The sequence below is a fragment of the Myxocyprinus asiaticus genome, chromosome 12 (genome assembly GCF_019703515.2).
Source record: "Myxocyprinus asiaticus isolate MX2 ecotype Aquarium Trade chromosome 12, UBuf_Myxa_2, whole genome shotgun sequence".
NCBI classification, from domain to species: domain Eukaryota; kingdom Metazoa; phylum Chordata; class Actinopteri; order Cypriniformes; family Catostomidae; genus Myxocyprinus; species Myxocyprinus asiaticus.
Window position 1 is genome coordinate 34,291,122 of NC_059355.1, and position 14,736 is coordinate 34,305,857.

The window sequence follows — 14,736 nt, forward strand, 5'->3', positions numbered from 1 at the left end:
TTATATTGCACACACACTTTTTCAACAGAGAGAGCAAATCAGACAGCAAGCATGCCAGTTCTAACATTACCAAAGAAAGAAGGGAGAAACATCAAAGAAAGAGACCAAGTTACAGAGAGGGAGAAATAGAACATAGTCTGATTTGATATCTTCCAGACAGCCAAACAAATCCTCAGAACAACCAAACAAGTCACATCCGAGGTCTTAAGTCTTTATTTATTTGCATAACCATATCAGTAAGAAAGTATGATAATGTTTCAGTACGTGGAAACCATCTTTAGCAATGTGATTCACATCTTAACACAAACTACTATGTACAGTCTACAAAAACTGAGGTTCATTATGTACAGAAACATGGCTTCAAGGCTCATAAAACCTACTGTACGCCACACATGGTGTGCTCTCATTTACTGAGTCCAACTAACGCAGAAACACTATGGATTAGAGCTGGGTAGAGAGACACAGTGATGCATGTCAATCCAACAGAGAGGCCCATTATAAAAATAGATGGATCTGCATCGATCTACCAGGGAGAATATTTTGGTATATTTTAGTATACCATACTAAAAACCATTGCCCGATCATCGACAGAGGAAAGCAAAAAAAAATAAAAAAATGTTGGTCTGAGGGCAAATCTGGCACTTATGATTACCACTGGAAAGATTACAGTAATTTGTAGCAGTGGGTTTGAGATATTTTTAATGGCTTTAAAAGATTGTCACCTTTGCACCTTTGTCCTAGAGGTAAAAGATAGTTGTGCTCGAGTTTTCGCTGACTTTACGTAGTCCCCAGCAGGAGTTCTCTGGTTTTGGCCCCTACTTCCCTGCCGGCACTTCCCCTTAGCCTCAGGCTCAGAGTCACTGAGCTCTGCATCTGGGCAATAACCATCGCTGTCTTGGAATGCTCTGCTTCCACCTAGTGGCCGCTCACTGGAAACCGGCTTGGGGAATCCAGAGGACATGCGTGCATTCTTTTCAAAGGCCCGTAGATCCTCAGTTCGTACTAAACTTACAGTTGCTTCTTTGAGGGATCTACTGAAGTGCTCAAGGGAAGTTTTGTGGAATCCACTTGCTTGACCTTTCCCTAAAATCCCAATGCGTGTTTCTTGCTCAGTAGGTGTCTTACAGGAAGTGTCTCTTTGAAGTACATGCTTCTCTATAATGCCGTTGGCTTTCAGTTGATGCGTTTTCTCCTGTTCGGCTTTGCCCTTTCCATTGGGTGATTGACCATGGAGGGCAGCATGCAGAGCCAGGGGTTTGCCTGTTTTTTTCACAGCCAATGGAGGCGTTCCACTATCTCGCCGTATGTAGACAGAGGCAGGCATGAGGCCGTTAGCGCGCTCCTCTATTCGTGCCCGGCTGTGATGTAGCTGCGGTTTTCCCTGGCCAATGCCGCCCTCAACACTGTCATACACATTACTGCTGTTGTCCGGGCACAGAGGTCCATTACCAGATTTGGAGCTGGTTTTGCCATTGCCAAGTGCCACTTTGGGCATTTTGAGCTTGATGGTTATTCTGGGAGGAAGTTGGAACAGCAGGTTCTCTAAAGATGATGACACCGGAAGCCCTGTCAATAAAGCCAGAAGTCAGTAAATTATCCTCACACTGTCAAAACTGTCAAACCTTTAATTTACGGGATCTTCTTGAATGTGTGAATTAAACATGGGCGAACCGATTACAAGTGGCCAACGGAAACAGCTTCACTTTAGAAGACATTAATTTAACAGCTGGAGTAGTATCAATGAAGTTTATGCTGACTGTCTGTGATTTTTGGACCTTCAAAAGAGAAATCACCATTCACTTACATTTTAAGGACCTACTGAGCTAAGACATTTTTCAATTTTTCTTCAAATGTGTTCTGGTGAAGAAAGAAAGTCATACACACCTGGGATATCATAAGGGTGAGTAAATAATGAGAGAATTTTCATTTTTGGGTGAATTATCCCTTTAACTGTACTTCGGATGGGTATTCTTACCATTATTGTATGGTTGTTTTCCTTTTAAAAAAATCACGTAACCAGCTAATTTAAACCCTTGTTGTAGCAGAATGTTTAACTGACTGGTGAGCACTGTTAATTTTCCTATTTTTCATTTTTTTTTGGTAGTCATAATTTGTCTTTTGACAAAAATGTCTTTTAAATTTAGCCATTTTCATTCATTTTATTCCATTTCAAATGGCATATAGTTTTCATTTTAGTTGGCGATAATGTGAAAAATGACAAAAACATGTATCAAACTGTAACATACCAAACTGTAACCAAATATTCAAACATTTAAAAATTTATAAACTACTTACAATTATTTAAACATATATCAAACATATAAAACATTTATATGTTATTATGTAAGATTAAACAACATGAGCTCCAAGTATTAGCTACTTTTTAGAAGTTACACTGTTGTAAATTCCTCTCATTTATGTAGCTTAGGATATTGCATTACATGTAGCGCGTTTCTGAGTAAACAGCATATTTACAATGCAAGTTATGTATTCTGAGTAGCGCGGAACTTGGTTCAAGTTCAACTGTCCATTCGTTTTATTGTCCGAGCAGATGAAATTAGTTAAATTATGTTTATGATGTTGATGTAGCTGATTATCACACAGGTCTCTGAAATGATGATTCTAATGGTCAATGGTGCCATCTAGCGATCTGATATTTATGAGTAACAACCGCACATCCAGAGATTAAGATGTATCAGAACAGTCATCAGGGTATTGCTAGTCAACTTCTTGGATCACTGTGCGATCTCTACAATTAAGCTAATACAAAATTTCAAATCAAAACAATGTTTCATGACCATTTATTTATTTACTTGGCATGCAGTCTTGTAATAAGCGGGATAATGAGTCAAACGGTCATTATTAACAAAATAAACACCAACAGAACTCAGACGCAAAATGGAAGTGGAATCTAGTTGATCTATCTAGCTTTTTTTTTCTTCTCACATAATTTCAACGCAAATCAATGTTTTACATCCATTTATTTTTTATGTGGTTAATAGCCGTGTAATAAGCGGGATAATGTACAGTCAGCCGGTTGTTATTGCAAAATAAACCCCTTCAAGGTGATACAAGACCTGATCTTGATCGCCCGGACAGGGTTTATTTTGCGATAATATCCAGCTGACTGTACATTATCCCTTATTTAATCTCTCATTTATAAGATGTGTTTGAGTAAGGTAATTAACCCTTCAGTAAAGTTGATTGTACAGGTGTTCTGCTCTTGCAGCTCACGTGGGGAAATTCCCAACACGCCATGACTGGATTATTTGAATAAATTCTTTCAAGATTTAAATTTCTTTAGAACAAATAAATAGTGTTGAAGTATTTTTTTTCTATATATATTTTTGTCAACAGTATGTTGAAATTAAAACCTAATGTCATGATGTGTCTCGTCTTTTTGTCATTGACAAAAAAAACCTTTGTTAATGAGAATTTTCGTCAGTAATTTTTTTCTACAAAATTGAAACTGCGGTGCTTGGCTGTTGTCCAGGCCGCTTCAGGATGATTAGTGTTTACACTACAAATGCGGTGTGATGCAAATTTTCACTACCCCCGAACGTGGTTCGAGTGAACCGATCACAAATCCTTATGAACACAGTATACACTTGTATTCAATGTTGTACAGTTGTGACTGTATCATCACATATGCATGTTAATATCAGGTGCAAGCAGGGTCCTAAAATCAAAAGCTAAAATCTAAACTATTTTTTTCACTCATGTTTATTTACTTGAAAAAAATAAATACAAAATTCTGTTACCAGCAGACAACTCTTGGTTGATGAGCTTGACGTGCAGATTGAAAATTTGCTCCTGAGCTTTACTTTGAGACAGCTTCAGTTTCTCTCTCCGACTCACCATGTAGCACAAGTTCCTCACCTGAAAAAACCACAAACAGACACATACGGGTCACACTTCAAAAACTAAACACCAACAACGTGACACTGATGGCCTTAGCACACATAAATGTAAACTTGTCAACTGAACAGCACTTTTTTAATTTTAGTTGAATTTAAGGACAAATTGAAATTATTTTTAAACACTATGGGGAAGAAAAACATAATCTGTAATAAAGGCAGTTCTCACCCTCTCCAGGTCCTGCCGTAGATGCATGAACATGCGCATGCGTGTGTGGATACTGTCCTCCTGTGGCTGTAGAAGCAGGTTCTCTTCATCTTCTTTCGGTGGCAACAGGGCTTTGTTAAAGTTGCTTTTCCTCTTCATCTTCCAGTACTGAAAGATGAAATCCAGCAGGTGGACAGGCAGTCCAAGGTCCTGGGACACTTCTTCAGGATGCACGAGTGTATAAAACTCCTCCTCTAGCTCCTGAAGTTTCTGCGCCCTCAGACCCAGCTTCTCAGTATCGGTCGGAGGTTTATGACGGGCTGGGCTCAAGCCCGGCTCTCCTGCTTTGGGTTTACTGTGCTTCAGGCAGTAGGATTTGAACTTGACCTCATCACCTTCATCCAGGATGGTCTTCATCTCCAGGCTGTGCTCAAAAGCACAAGTGACGTGGAAAGGGATGGTGCAGTTCTTAACTGAGCACTAAAAGATGAGAGACAGCGTTAAAGGGATAGTTCACCCAAAAATAAAAATTCTTTCAAGCTCCATAAAAGTATTATAAAAGTATTATAAAGTGATCCAAATGACTTGTGCACTACATTTGAAGTCTTCCCATACGATAGCTTTGTGTCAGGAACAGGCTAAAATTTAAGTTGTTATTCACTGAAAATCTCGACATCCACACTAGCTCTCCTTGATGTGTTCATAAGGGTTAATGATAGAAGTAATCAAGTCCGATTTGTGAATGAATCGTCCTTATGAGCTGGATTTTTCCATTAATAGTTTGATCCAGTTTACAATAAAAGTCTAAAGGATTTGTTCCTGAATCATTGATTGACTGACTGATCATTGACTCTGTGATCTGGCCGCAATGGTTAACAGCCCGCAAGAGGTGAAGACTACCTGTGAATAATGACTTGCAGTATATTTCAGTCTGTACCCTACACAGTCATTATAAATATAAATAAAAGTCAGACCACATTTATGGTGCATTTTTTTGTCATTTCTGAGCTTGATAGCCCCAATCCTCATTTACGTTCAGTATAAGAAATGTGGCCAGGATATTCTTAAAAAAAAAAAAAAACTAAACATTAATAATAACAATAATTCACCTTTTGTACTCTATGGAAGAAACAAAGTCATATGGGGTTTAAAATGACATGAGAGTGAGTTAATGATGACATAATTATCATTTATTGGGTGAACTATTCCTTTAAACACATAGACACTCAAACACAAAGCCTTCATGTTTCTTTGTCCTCCTGCGTTACCTGTATACAGGCTCCAGTCTTGAGCTTACAGAGACTACAGATGAGGGACCAGCGGCTGGGGGGAATATGAGACACTTTGGTGATGGGTTCCATCCTCTCCGGACACGCAATGCTCACCTAAACACAAATACAACTCTTAACACTTCTCACAGTATTAACTAGACTTCTAATATTAACTTAAGTAAATGTAATTGGTGCTTGCCCATGCAAAGTTTGCCACCCAAATGTGGTGGGTGTTTGCCAGGGTGTTGCTATGCAATTGCTAAAGTGTTCAGAATAGTTTTTTAACACATTACTATTTTATCCACCAGTCTAATCGCTTAGAAAATTAATAGCATACCTTTTCTAATCATTATTATGATTAGAATAATCATTTCTGAATGATTTGAGCCAAGCAGTTATGGTCACCTCACCAACATTAAAGGAATAGTTCACCCAAAAATTCTCTCATCATTTACTCACCCTTATGCCATCTCAGATGTGTATGACTTTTTCATCTGCTGAACTCAAATGAAGATTTTTAGAAGAATTTCTCAGCTTTTTTGGTCCATACAATGCAAGTGAATGGGTGCCAACATTTTGAAGCTCCAAAAATCACATAAGTCAGCATAAATGTAATCTATAAGACTCCATTGGTTTCATCAATGTCTTCAGAAGCGATATGACAAGTGTGGGTGAGAAACAGATCAATATTTAAGTCCTTTTTACCATTCTCCTCCCTGTTGATTCAATCTCCACTTTAACTTTCACGTTCACATTCTTCTTCTGCCGTTTTTGGCGATTCACATTCTTCATGTATATCGCCCCCTACTGGGCAAGGAGAAGAATTTCTAGCAAAAAAGGACTTAAATATTGATCTGTTTCTTAGCCATACCTATCATTTCACTTCTGAAGATATGGATTAAAACACTGGAGTCGTACTGATTACTTTTATGCTGCCTATATGTGCTTTTTGAAGCGTAAAAATGTTGGCACACATTCACTTGCATTGTGAGGACCTAAAGAGCTGAAATATTCTTTTAAAAATCTTAATTTATGTTCTGCAGAAGAAAGTAAGTCATACATATCTGGGATGGCATGAGGGTGAGTAAATGATGAGAGAATTTTCATTTTTGGGTGAACTATCCCTTTAAGAGCATACAAATAGCCATCCAGCTTACCTCCGGTATCCAGAGAGCACAGCTAACATGACCCCATTTGGTGCCCGCCCTGGTGGCCTTCATTGCGCCCCCTCTTTTTGGGCACAGAAGGCACTGGGGATTGATGCCAAGCACACAAGTTCTGCAAAGCCAGTTTCCAAGTGGCACTTTCACAATGCCATAGCAGGCCTGCAACAGAATACATTATGAGTATGGTCTACATTTGAATAAAGGCTATTTTATGTCTTCAATAACAATATTACAAAAATTTTTACCAAAGAGCACATTCAGGAGAGTTAAATCTGTATCTGTATTTACTAATGAGGAACATTAAGGTCTCACCTGGTGCACACAAATGTTGCACTTGTCACAAAAGACCATGTCATTTCCCTCCTCGCTGTCAGGCGAACGACATACATCACAGATGACGTCCTCATCATATTCAATTCCCAACCCTTCCTCTGTCTCGATGGCATGGTTCATGTTTTCATGGCACTGCCTCTCCAGGGCCTCCATCACCCGTTCCATTGTCAACTCATCCACCGGCCCATCACCTGTAAGACACACAAATTAGATTTTGTTCAATATAGATTATCTTGTTTTCTTAAAGGGAAAGTTCACCCAAAATGAAACTTCTGTCATCATTTACTCGCACTCATGTTGTTCTAAACCCACACAACTCTTTTTTTTTTTTTTTTCTTCTTCTTCTGTGGAACACAAAAGATTTATGGCATAATGTTACCCTCAGTCACTATTCAGTTTCATTGCATCTTTTTTCCATACAGTGAAAATGAATGGTGACCGAGGCTAGCATTTTGCTGCCTAACATCTCCTTATGTGTTCTCTAGAATTAAGTCAGTCATTTGGGTTAGGACCAACCTGAGGGAGAGTAAATATTAAAAGAATTTTCAGTTTTGGGTGAACTATCCCTTTATGATCACCCTATGAAAGTTATAACACAAATGGAAACAAAGATTGCCTTGTTGCAGTCCATAACAAATTTGGGCACAGTCTTCTTTATATTGCCATTTTCTCTCTTACCCATCTGACCAAGCTCTGCATTGAGCTGCTGGAGCCAGTACAGGTCCATATCATCTAGGTCGTATCTGCACATGGCCTCTGCCAGCTCCTTGATGTTGACATAACCCGTCTCCGTAGAGTCCTGACTCCAGCACTGAATATACTTCCTCGGTTTGGTGAAGAGGACCTCCTTTGGCTTCTCTGCTATTATACTGTACAAAAACACGACACAATCAAATATTTTGCAAGTAGTCATTTAGTAGACCCCACTTATAAAAAAGTATTTTGTTGTTACCATGTAATGAGAGTGCATAACATACCTCACAGAGGGCTGAGCGATGGTGTCAGGACTGGCGGGTACTTGTACACCTTTTTCCCATTCCTGCTTCCAGGTGTCAGCCAGCAAGTAATAATCCTCTGGAGAGATGTGGTGAGAATCCGGCAGCTTCATTGCACTGATCAAGTCTTTTCTGAAAACCTACAAGGGAGAAATGGGAAGAGAGCCACACATTAACCTAAATGAGCGATATGACTGATTTTTTTGTAAAAAAACAAAAACAAAGCTCTATTATAGTTCTGCTGATGACAAATCAAGGGTTGCAAAACAGGTTAAGGTCTTCTGAACTTACCTCTGCCGGTTTCTTCTGAGCACAGGCGGGGGTGCCTGGTTTGCTTCCATACTTGTAAGAGGAAAAGGACGTCGAGGGACCTTTACGGTAAGACAATGGAGTGAAACAGGGAGAGAGACAAATAATATATCCCCTTCTTGACTATAAATTTATATAAAGCTCCAGCTTTACAAAGGACATATAGATATGGTTCATTGACTTCTACATTCATAAAGGATTCAATATGGCACAGTTGTCCTCACTTTCATTGTCTGAACTGTCACTGCTGCTTGAAGTCCTGAGCCGTTTCATCCTGACGTATCCTGCCATAGGAAACAGAACAAAAGGTTAACTTAAAATGCATCTTCAGCTCAACCACTAGAGAAAGTCTTTTCACCTAAACCATTCGGATACAATATTTTCAACTCATAACAGAGCTATTTTTATTCACCTGTACTAACAAAATAAATATTTTAAAGACTGGGCACTTTTTCTTTCTGAAATTGTTTCTGAGAACTAATTAAATGGCTAATTGCAAAATTGTTACTGAAGTTACATGGTATTTCCATGTTTTTTTGGACAAGACACCATGATAATATAATGTTTTCTTAAATACCTGGGAGTAACATGTAAATACCATGATAATCCCGGGTGGAATAAACAGCCTAAGCTGGTTTAAGCAGGGTTCATTTAAGCCCAAAGTATACTTCAATTTTGAAACGAACGCTCAGCGTCTGCGTACAGTTGAGCTTTGAGTTTTTACCTTCGTCTTCTGTTATTTACCAGCAATTACGTCTTCTTCTAGTGTTTCTTCGTGACAGCAATGGCTCAAATGTGAGTGTTGGTTAGAAAAATCGGGCTGCTCGCGTTTAGTGCTCGAGCGCTCTGCTGATGACGAGATTTGCATCACGCATCCTGTAAACAAAGTATACTTTGGGCTTTAGTAGTTCCATTGTAAAAATCAAAGCACCACGGTATCACAATATGATACTACTGATATCACTGTTCCATGGTACAACCACAGTACTTTTTTGTAAGGCCACCTTGGATGTTTTTCCTTTTGCTGAGCACTCACCATAAATTCAAAGCGCATGCTAGTATATTCCTCCGCCGTGCTTCTTCTGTCTCTTGCTCATGCCTGGAAAACAAAGAAAAAGACATGAACAACGAACACAAAACTGGTAATGTAGTTAAAAAGCAGGTATTAGATACCCAGCAATGAACCGCATGTACCGTGATTTATTATGCTCCAATACCTGACTGAGAGTGGCCTCCTTAAATAAATATTAACCAAGCTCACTTGGAGCAATTGTAGTCAACCCACACTAAAAAAAATATTTAGCCTATTTACACACACACACCTACATTGAAAGGACAGCTTATAAGCAAAGCACTGATGAGTTTAATTCACTCAGGCCTAAACTAAAACAATTTGTCCTTTTGTTTAAAGAAAAATAAAGAGAGAACTTTGATGCTGACTTGTCAAAGCCTTGTCTGGAAGTTTAAACTAGTTTTAGGGTCCGTCATGGTCTGGTGTGGTGTGTCACAGCACCATCGGACTGAGCTTGTTGTCATTGCAGGCATTCTCAACACTGTGCTTTACAGGGAAGACATCCTCCTCCCTCATGTGGTACCCTTCCTGCAGGCTCATCCTGACATGACCCTCCAGCATGACAATGCCACCAGCCATACTGCTCGTTCTGTGTGTGATTTCCTGCAAGACAGGAATGTCAGTGTTCTGCCATGGCCAGCGAAGAGCCCGGATCTCAATCCCAAAAAGTCGGTAGTCTGAAAGTCTGTGCCAAGTTTGGTAGTTGTGGTTTGAAAGCTCAAGGAGGAGCTAAGGCCCGAGTATATTTCGGTTGTCCGTGTTGCTGATCGCTCCACGCACAATGTGCGTGATGCAAATTTCGTCTTCAGAACAGTCTGTGCGGCCTGACCGCATGCGGCCCGGATTTTCTCGACCAGTGGATGCGGTCCTCGTCTGTGAGCATAGACCAGCCATTGACAGCGCTAAAAGAGTATCACAAAGCAGCTGTAGCGGGCATGCGTCGAACACGTTCATATTCGTGGTCAGAACAGCATACTCAGAAATGCAACGCGGTCGGCCAGGCACGATCTGATCTGGAATGCAGAAAAACTAAGTATACCCAGGCATTTAATGTTATAAATTGTGGTCTTAGTTTAGGGATTTGAAGAAAAAAACCTAGATCAAGTTTGTAGAATAACAGTCAAGCCAACATAACTAGAAATGTATAGTGCATATGATTTTGGATGATTAAGTGAACAGCAAAAATAAAAAAGTGGATGTTTGAGCTCAAGTTTCTCAATGCCTTGAGTGGCATGATATTTATTGTGGCATCTATGCTGCACTACAAAGCCAAAACGCAGTAACTATGCCATGAATGAAACCAAGACAAATGGTTTCAAAGTGATTAACCAGCCAAATCTGGATAATAAAATGGTTTCACTTCATTTTCTGTGAGTATGAACATAACTGAGCCAAACCCACATGTCTCAGGACAATATTCTAGGATAAGAGACCTGATTTCGGTTATAACTTAACTTTGATGAAAATGTGTCACTTCACAAAGCTTTTGGCTTGGCCTTTTGCATACTTTTAAATCAAAGTGAAAGAAGAGACGTAAAACAAGAAAGATGGGGTGGGATTGAGAAATTAAGCTAAATTTGAACTTGCGTAGCCCACAAGAGCTTCACAACCCATCGAGTTGGAACATGTGCACTAACTGATATACCACATATCCGAAACAACGTGTTTTTAAAACCTAGAATTATAAATATGTCATTCCACTTGTTTAATATGGTGACAATTTGCTTGAATTGGTTATTTATGTGGTAGTGTTCAGCATTCAGTGGTGGACACTATAAATACCCATAGACAGGAAACCGAGAAGACTTGAGCTGGAATCTGCCAATTTGGCAGCATGAAACCCTGCATAGTGAATTACATGTATAGTGCCCTCTGATACACACATAGTGCACTCACTACACACACACACACACAAAAAGGAACTTTAAGGTTTTACAGTAATGTCACTGTCTGCATATCAACCACAAAACCTTTCATAAGAAAAGTGCATGAAGCCTGTATTTAGCTTGTGTTATAAAGCTATAATTTCATATAATTTTGTTCAGAAACAAAAGTGCCTGTGTTATATAACAGTTTAGCATAAAGGATGGGGTACTTGTGGCTTCAAGCCAGACCCCCCAAAGTCCACAGCAATCAGTGTAATGACCTGTTCTGACAGCTCAGAACAGCTTGAAGACCATTAAAGTCAAACAATGACCAACATTCTCAATAATAATATAATACAGTAATAAAATAAAGGTTGATTCTTGTGCGATTTAAAGGGATATTTCACCCAAAATGTAAAATGCTCTCATCATTTACTCACCCTCATGCCATCCATGATGTGTATGACTTTCTTCTGCTCAACACAAAGCAAGTGTAATTGAGCTTGAAAACATGATTGTACCTAGAGACTGCAATGGCAACATGTACAGTGAAAAAGAAGTTATATTTTGGTTTGTTCTCACCAAAAACCAATTGGATCACTTCAGAAGACACTGATTAAACCACTGGAGTCTTATGGATTATTTTATGATGCCTTTATGTGATATTTGGACCTTCAGAGATCTGGCCACGATTCACTTGCATTGTATGGACCTACAGATCTGAGATATTCTTCTAAAAATCTTTATGTTCTGGAGAAGAAAAAAAATCATACACATCTGGGATGGCATGAGGGTGAGCAAATTATAAGAGAATTTTCATTTTTGGGTGAACTATTCCTTTAATCCCAGGTTCCTTTAGCAAGCACTAGCTTGGTAGTATAGTTCTAGTATGGTACAATGTAAACACTATTTATATTGTGAGCATTGTAGCAATCACCAAATCAGCTGATTTGGCATCAAGTTTACTTATCTAAAGCCATTTATTCAATGCAGCTCCTTTGTCTTTATCTGATTTTTCCATGTATAGCTTTTTATGATTTTTTTTGGTGATAATTATTGATGATGTATGTTTTAACGACAATACTGTATTTTTCAGAAAACCTTTTACGATTATTGGTGATGATTATTGATGATGGATGTTTTAAGTCAATATTATATGGATCATTCTGTATAAAACAAGCATTTTATGAATGAGAGCAAATTGATTAACTTGTCCTAGCTATGAATTTTCACAATGTAAGGGTTAGGAGAGCATACTCATGATGACTGCACACAGTAAACGGAAAAAGCTCTTAGTGTGCCTCCTCGCCCGCTCCCCGACAGACTTTTTACGCGGATCTGAAGAGCCACGCTTGTGACAGTAACAGGCCTGCTTTTTTTGCATTTTAGAAAGACCGCAGTAGTGTAGTAACAGTAGTGATGGCTGCAACTTAATCACTACATTTATAAACAAGAGCTGGGGTGGTATCTGTCGTCTCTATTTACGGTCTTTGAACTGCAAAAGTGATTCTCTATTTTTACATACCACACAACCGGAGTCAGAAATGACAGTGGTTGACTCTTGTCTGTAAATGAGGCTTGTCAATCGAGAACAAAATGGAAGGTAAATAGAAATGGCTTACATATATTTGACTTTGCATATTTAGCCGAGATACCAGAGAATTTTAACACCGACACAAATACATATCAGCTTTGAGGCATTAGTGGAAAGGGAAGACAACCTAATCTGTTTTAGTGTGGGGTGATATGTCTGTGCAGAGCATTGTGCTTCATCATGGTGCAATAGGGGTGGGGGTTGGCTGTGTCATTTTGTATCACAAAGCAAGGCCACCCAGTGACCCTTTAACAGATCAGTGACTCCTGAGAGCTACTTCACCCCACACCCTACCTCACACTGGCCTAATGTACTAGCAAATCCTCCCATTTACTAGCTCTATACAAATACATGTTGTTACCCCTCTTCTAAATTACATGTTAGCCATCTATTTTTAAATATTAAGAGTTTATTTTGTGACGTTGAATTAAATATTTTTTAGTTAAGCCTATATTATGATGTTAAATTGATCCTCGACAAGAAGCACACTCATTAAAGCCAATAGATAGCGATTTCGCGGGAAGTAGAAGTGGAACGGAAGCTCGAGGAGGGCATTCCCGCATTCCTTCAACTGTACTTCCGCTCTAAACTTTATGTTCACTGTGGACGTATCGCTTCAAAATAATAATACGATTGATTTTGTGTCAATTCTACATTTAACTTTAGAAATAGCATATCATTTCGATCACTAGAACTTTCTATGTAAAGCTGTATCTGTTCATTCATTGCGTTTATGGTTTATGCATTTCAATAGCGTTCTCTACTGAACGATAAAGACACAAACGTGCAATTGTGACGCTTTCAGTAGCAAAAAATTGCTTGTTTACATGAAAGCAGGCGACAAATTCTAGCATTAAATAAAGCAGTGTAATTATGCATCATCAAAAGCATTACACAATGCACTAAAACAAGTCAATATAATTAGAAACATCGCCTCGTTTCCTTTATAAGTTAAAAACACGATGCAACGAGGACGTGTATATGTATATTTGCACGCCTTTGTTCATTATTGTGATTTTTAACTTGTACACAGTTCTCCGTGGTCAAGTAATTTACACTCAGTCCATGCTGTATCAAAAGAGCCACTCTTCACATAGCCAAATAAAGAATAGCACGACAAACACAGTTATAGTTTACTGTAAAGCGTCCCTAAACATGAGTACTGTAGCTCTGTGTGAGCATTAGGTGGTGGTGTCCTCCATTGCTGAACGCTTGAGGGTTTCTGACGGCCTTGGCGCCAAACTCGAGCCGCCTACATGACGAACACTCTCCAGTCACTACAATCACTCCCACTGCCACAATTACACTTCCTATGTGTATATAACACAATTCCTTATGTAATCGCAAACTTTAGCGCAAATACGTCGGTATCGCTGCTACCAATATTGTCACAGTTTTCTGATATAGACGGTAAACCCCTGCCGATTAAGGATCTGTTGGAAGCAGCAGGCCGCTGCCTGATAACTGGCACACTGAGCCCTGTGTGAGGACACGAGCAGTATTGTTCGTGCTGCAGCCTTACCTCACATCCAAAAACCCACTGGGCCGATCGCACGAGGCGAAAGACTCCGCAAGACTTTCTTCAAGTCAGCTGTCCAGAGATGAGGCAAATAAGCGTGTTTTTTTGTGTGTGTGTTAATTTTTCTTTTCTGTCCCACTGTCAATATCCCAAAAGCAGCAATCACCCTCTCACCACGACACAACAGCCCTATTGTACTAGCCGACCGCTGGGTCCTAAACTCCGCTCCATTCATGGCCCTACTGACTGAGCGCCCGTACAAACTGGGCTGTTTTGCAAATTTATTTTCAAGTAAAGTTAAATGTCCCCTAGCTGTCACGATGAAAGTGTCATCAAATGTAGTTTTATAAATGTATAAATACGGAATAAACAATAATAATTTATTATGGAATAAACAATAATAAGTTCTTTCGGGTATCATCAATTATGTTGGCGCCAGGGGCGTAGCAGTCATTTTAAAAGTGGGGGGGACACAGCTATCAGTAGGTGGCTCACACAGACCCAACACTTACAGTGCAGTATTAATATATTACAGTATATATTTATA

At 39.2% G+C, this 14,736-nt stretch overlaps 1 protein-coding gene across 2 annotated transcripts; it reads right to left on the minus strand.

Moving 5' to 3' along the window:
- Positions 1-195: 195 nt before the first annotated feature.
- LOC127448717 (protein Jade-3) lies at positions 196-14,363 on the minus strand. Of its 2 annotated transcripts, XM_051711472.1 has the most exons (13): positions 14,193-14,363; positions 9,176-9,238; positions 8,864-9,015; positions 8,364-8,423; positions 8,122-8,201; positions 7,813-7,970; positions 7,514-7,704; positions 6,815-7,026; positions 6,494-6,661; positions 5,334-5,450; positions 4,087-4,545; positions 3,762-3,879; positions 196-1,566 (listed from the first exon to the last, which is right to left on the minus strand). In XM_051711472.1, the coding sequence occupies exons 4-13, from the start codon at positions 8,410-8,412 to the stop codon at positions 719-721; spliced, it is 2,400 nt and encodes a 799-aa protein (XP_051567432.1). In that variant the 5' UTR covers positions 8,413-8,423; positions 8,864-9,015; positions 9,176-9,238; positions 14,193-14,363; the 3' UTR covers positions 196-718. The 2 variants fall into 2 exon arrangements, with proteins under 2 accessions (XP_051567432.1, XP_051567431.1); XM_051711471.1 differs by lacking the exon at positions 8,864-9,015.
- Between the last annotated feature and the right edge of the window lie 373 nt (positions 14,364-14,736).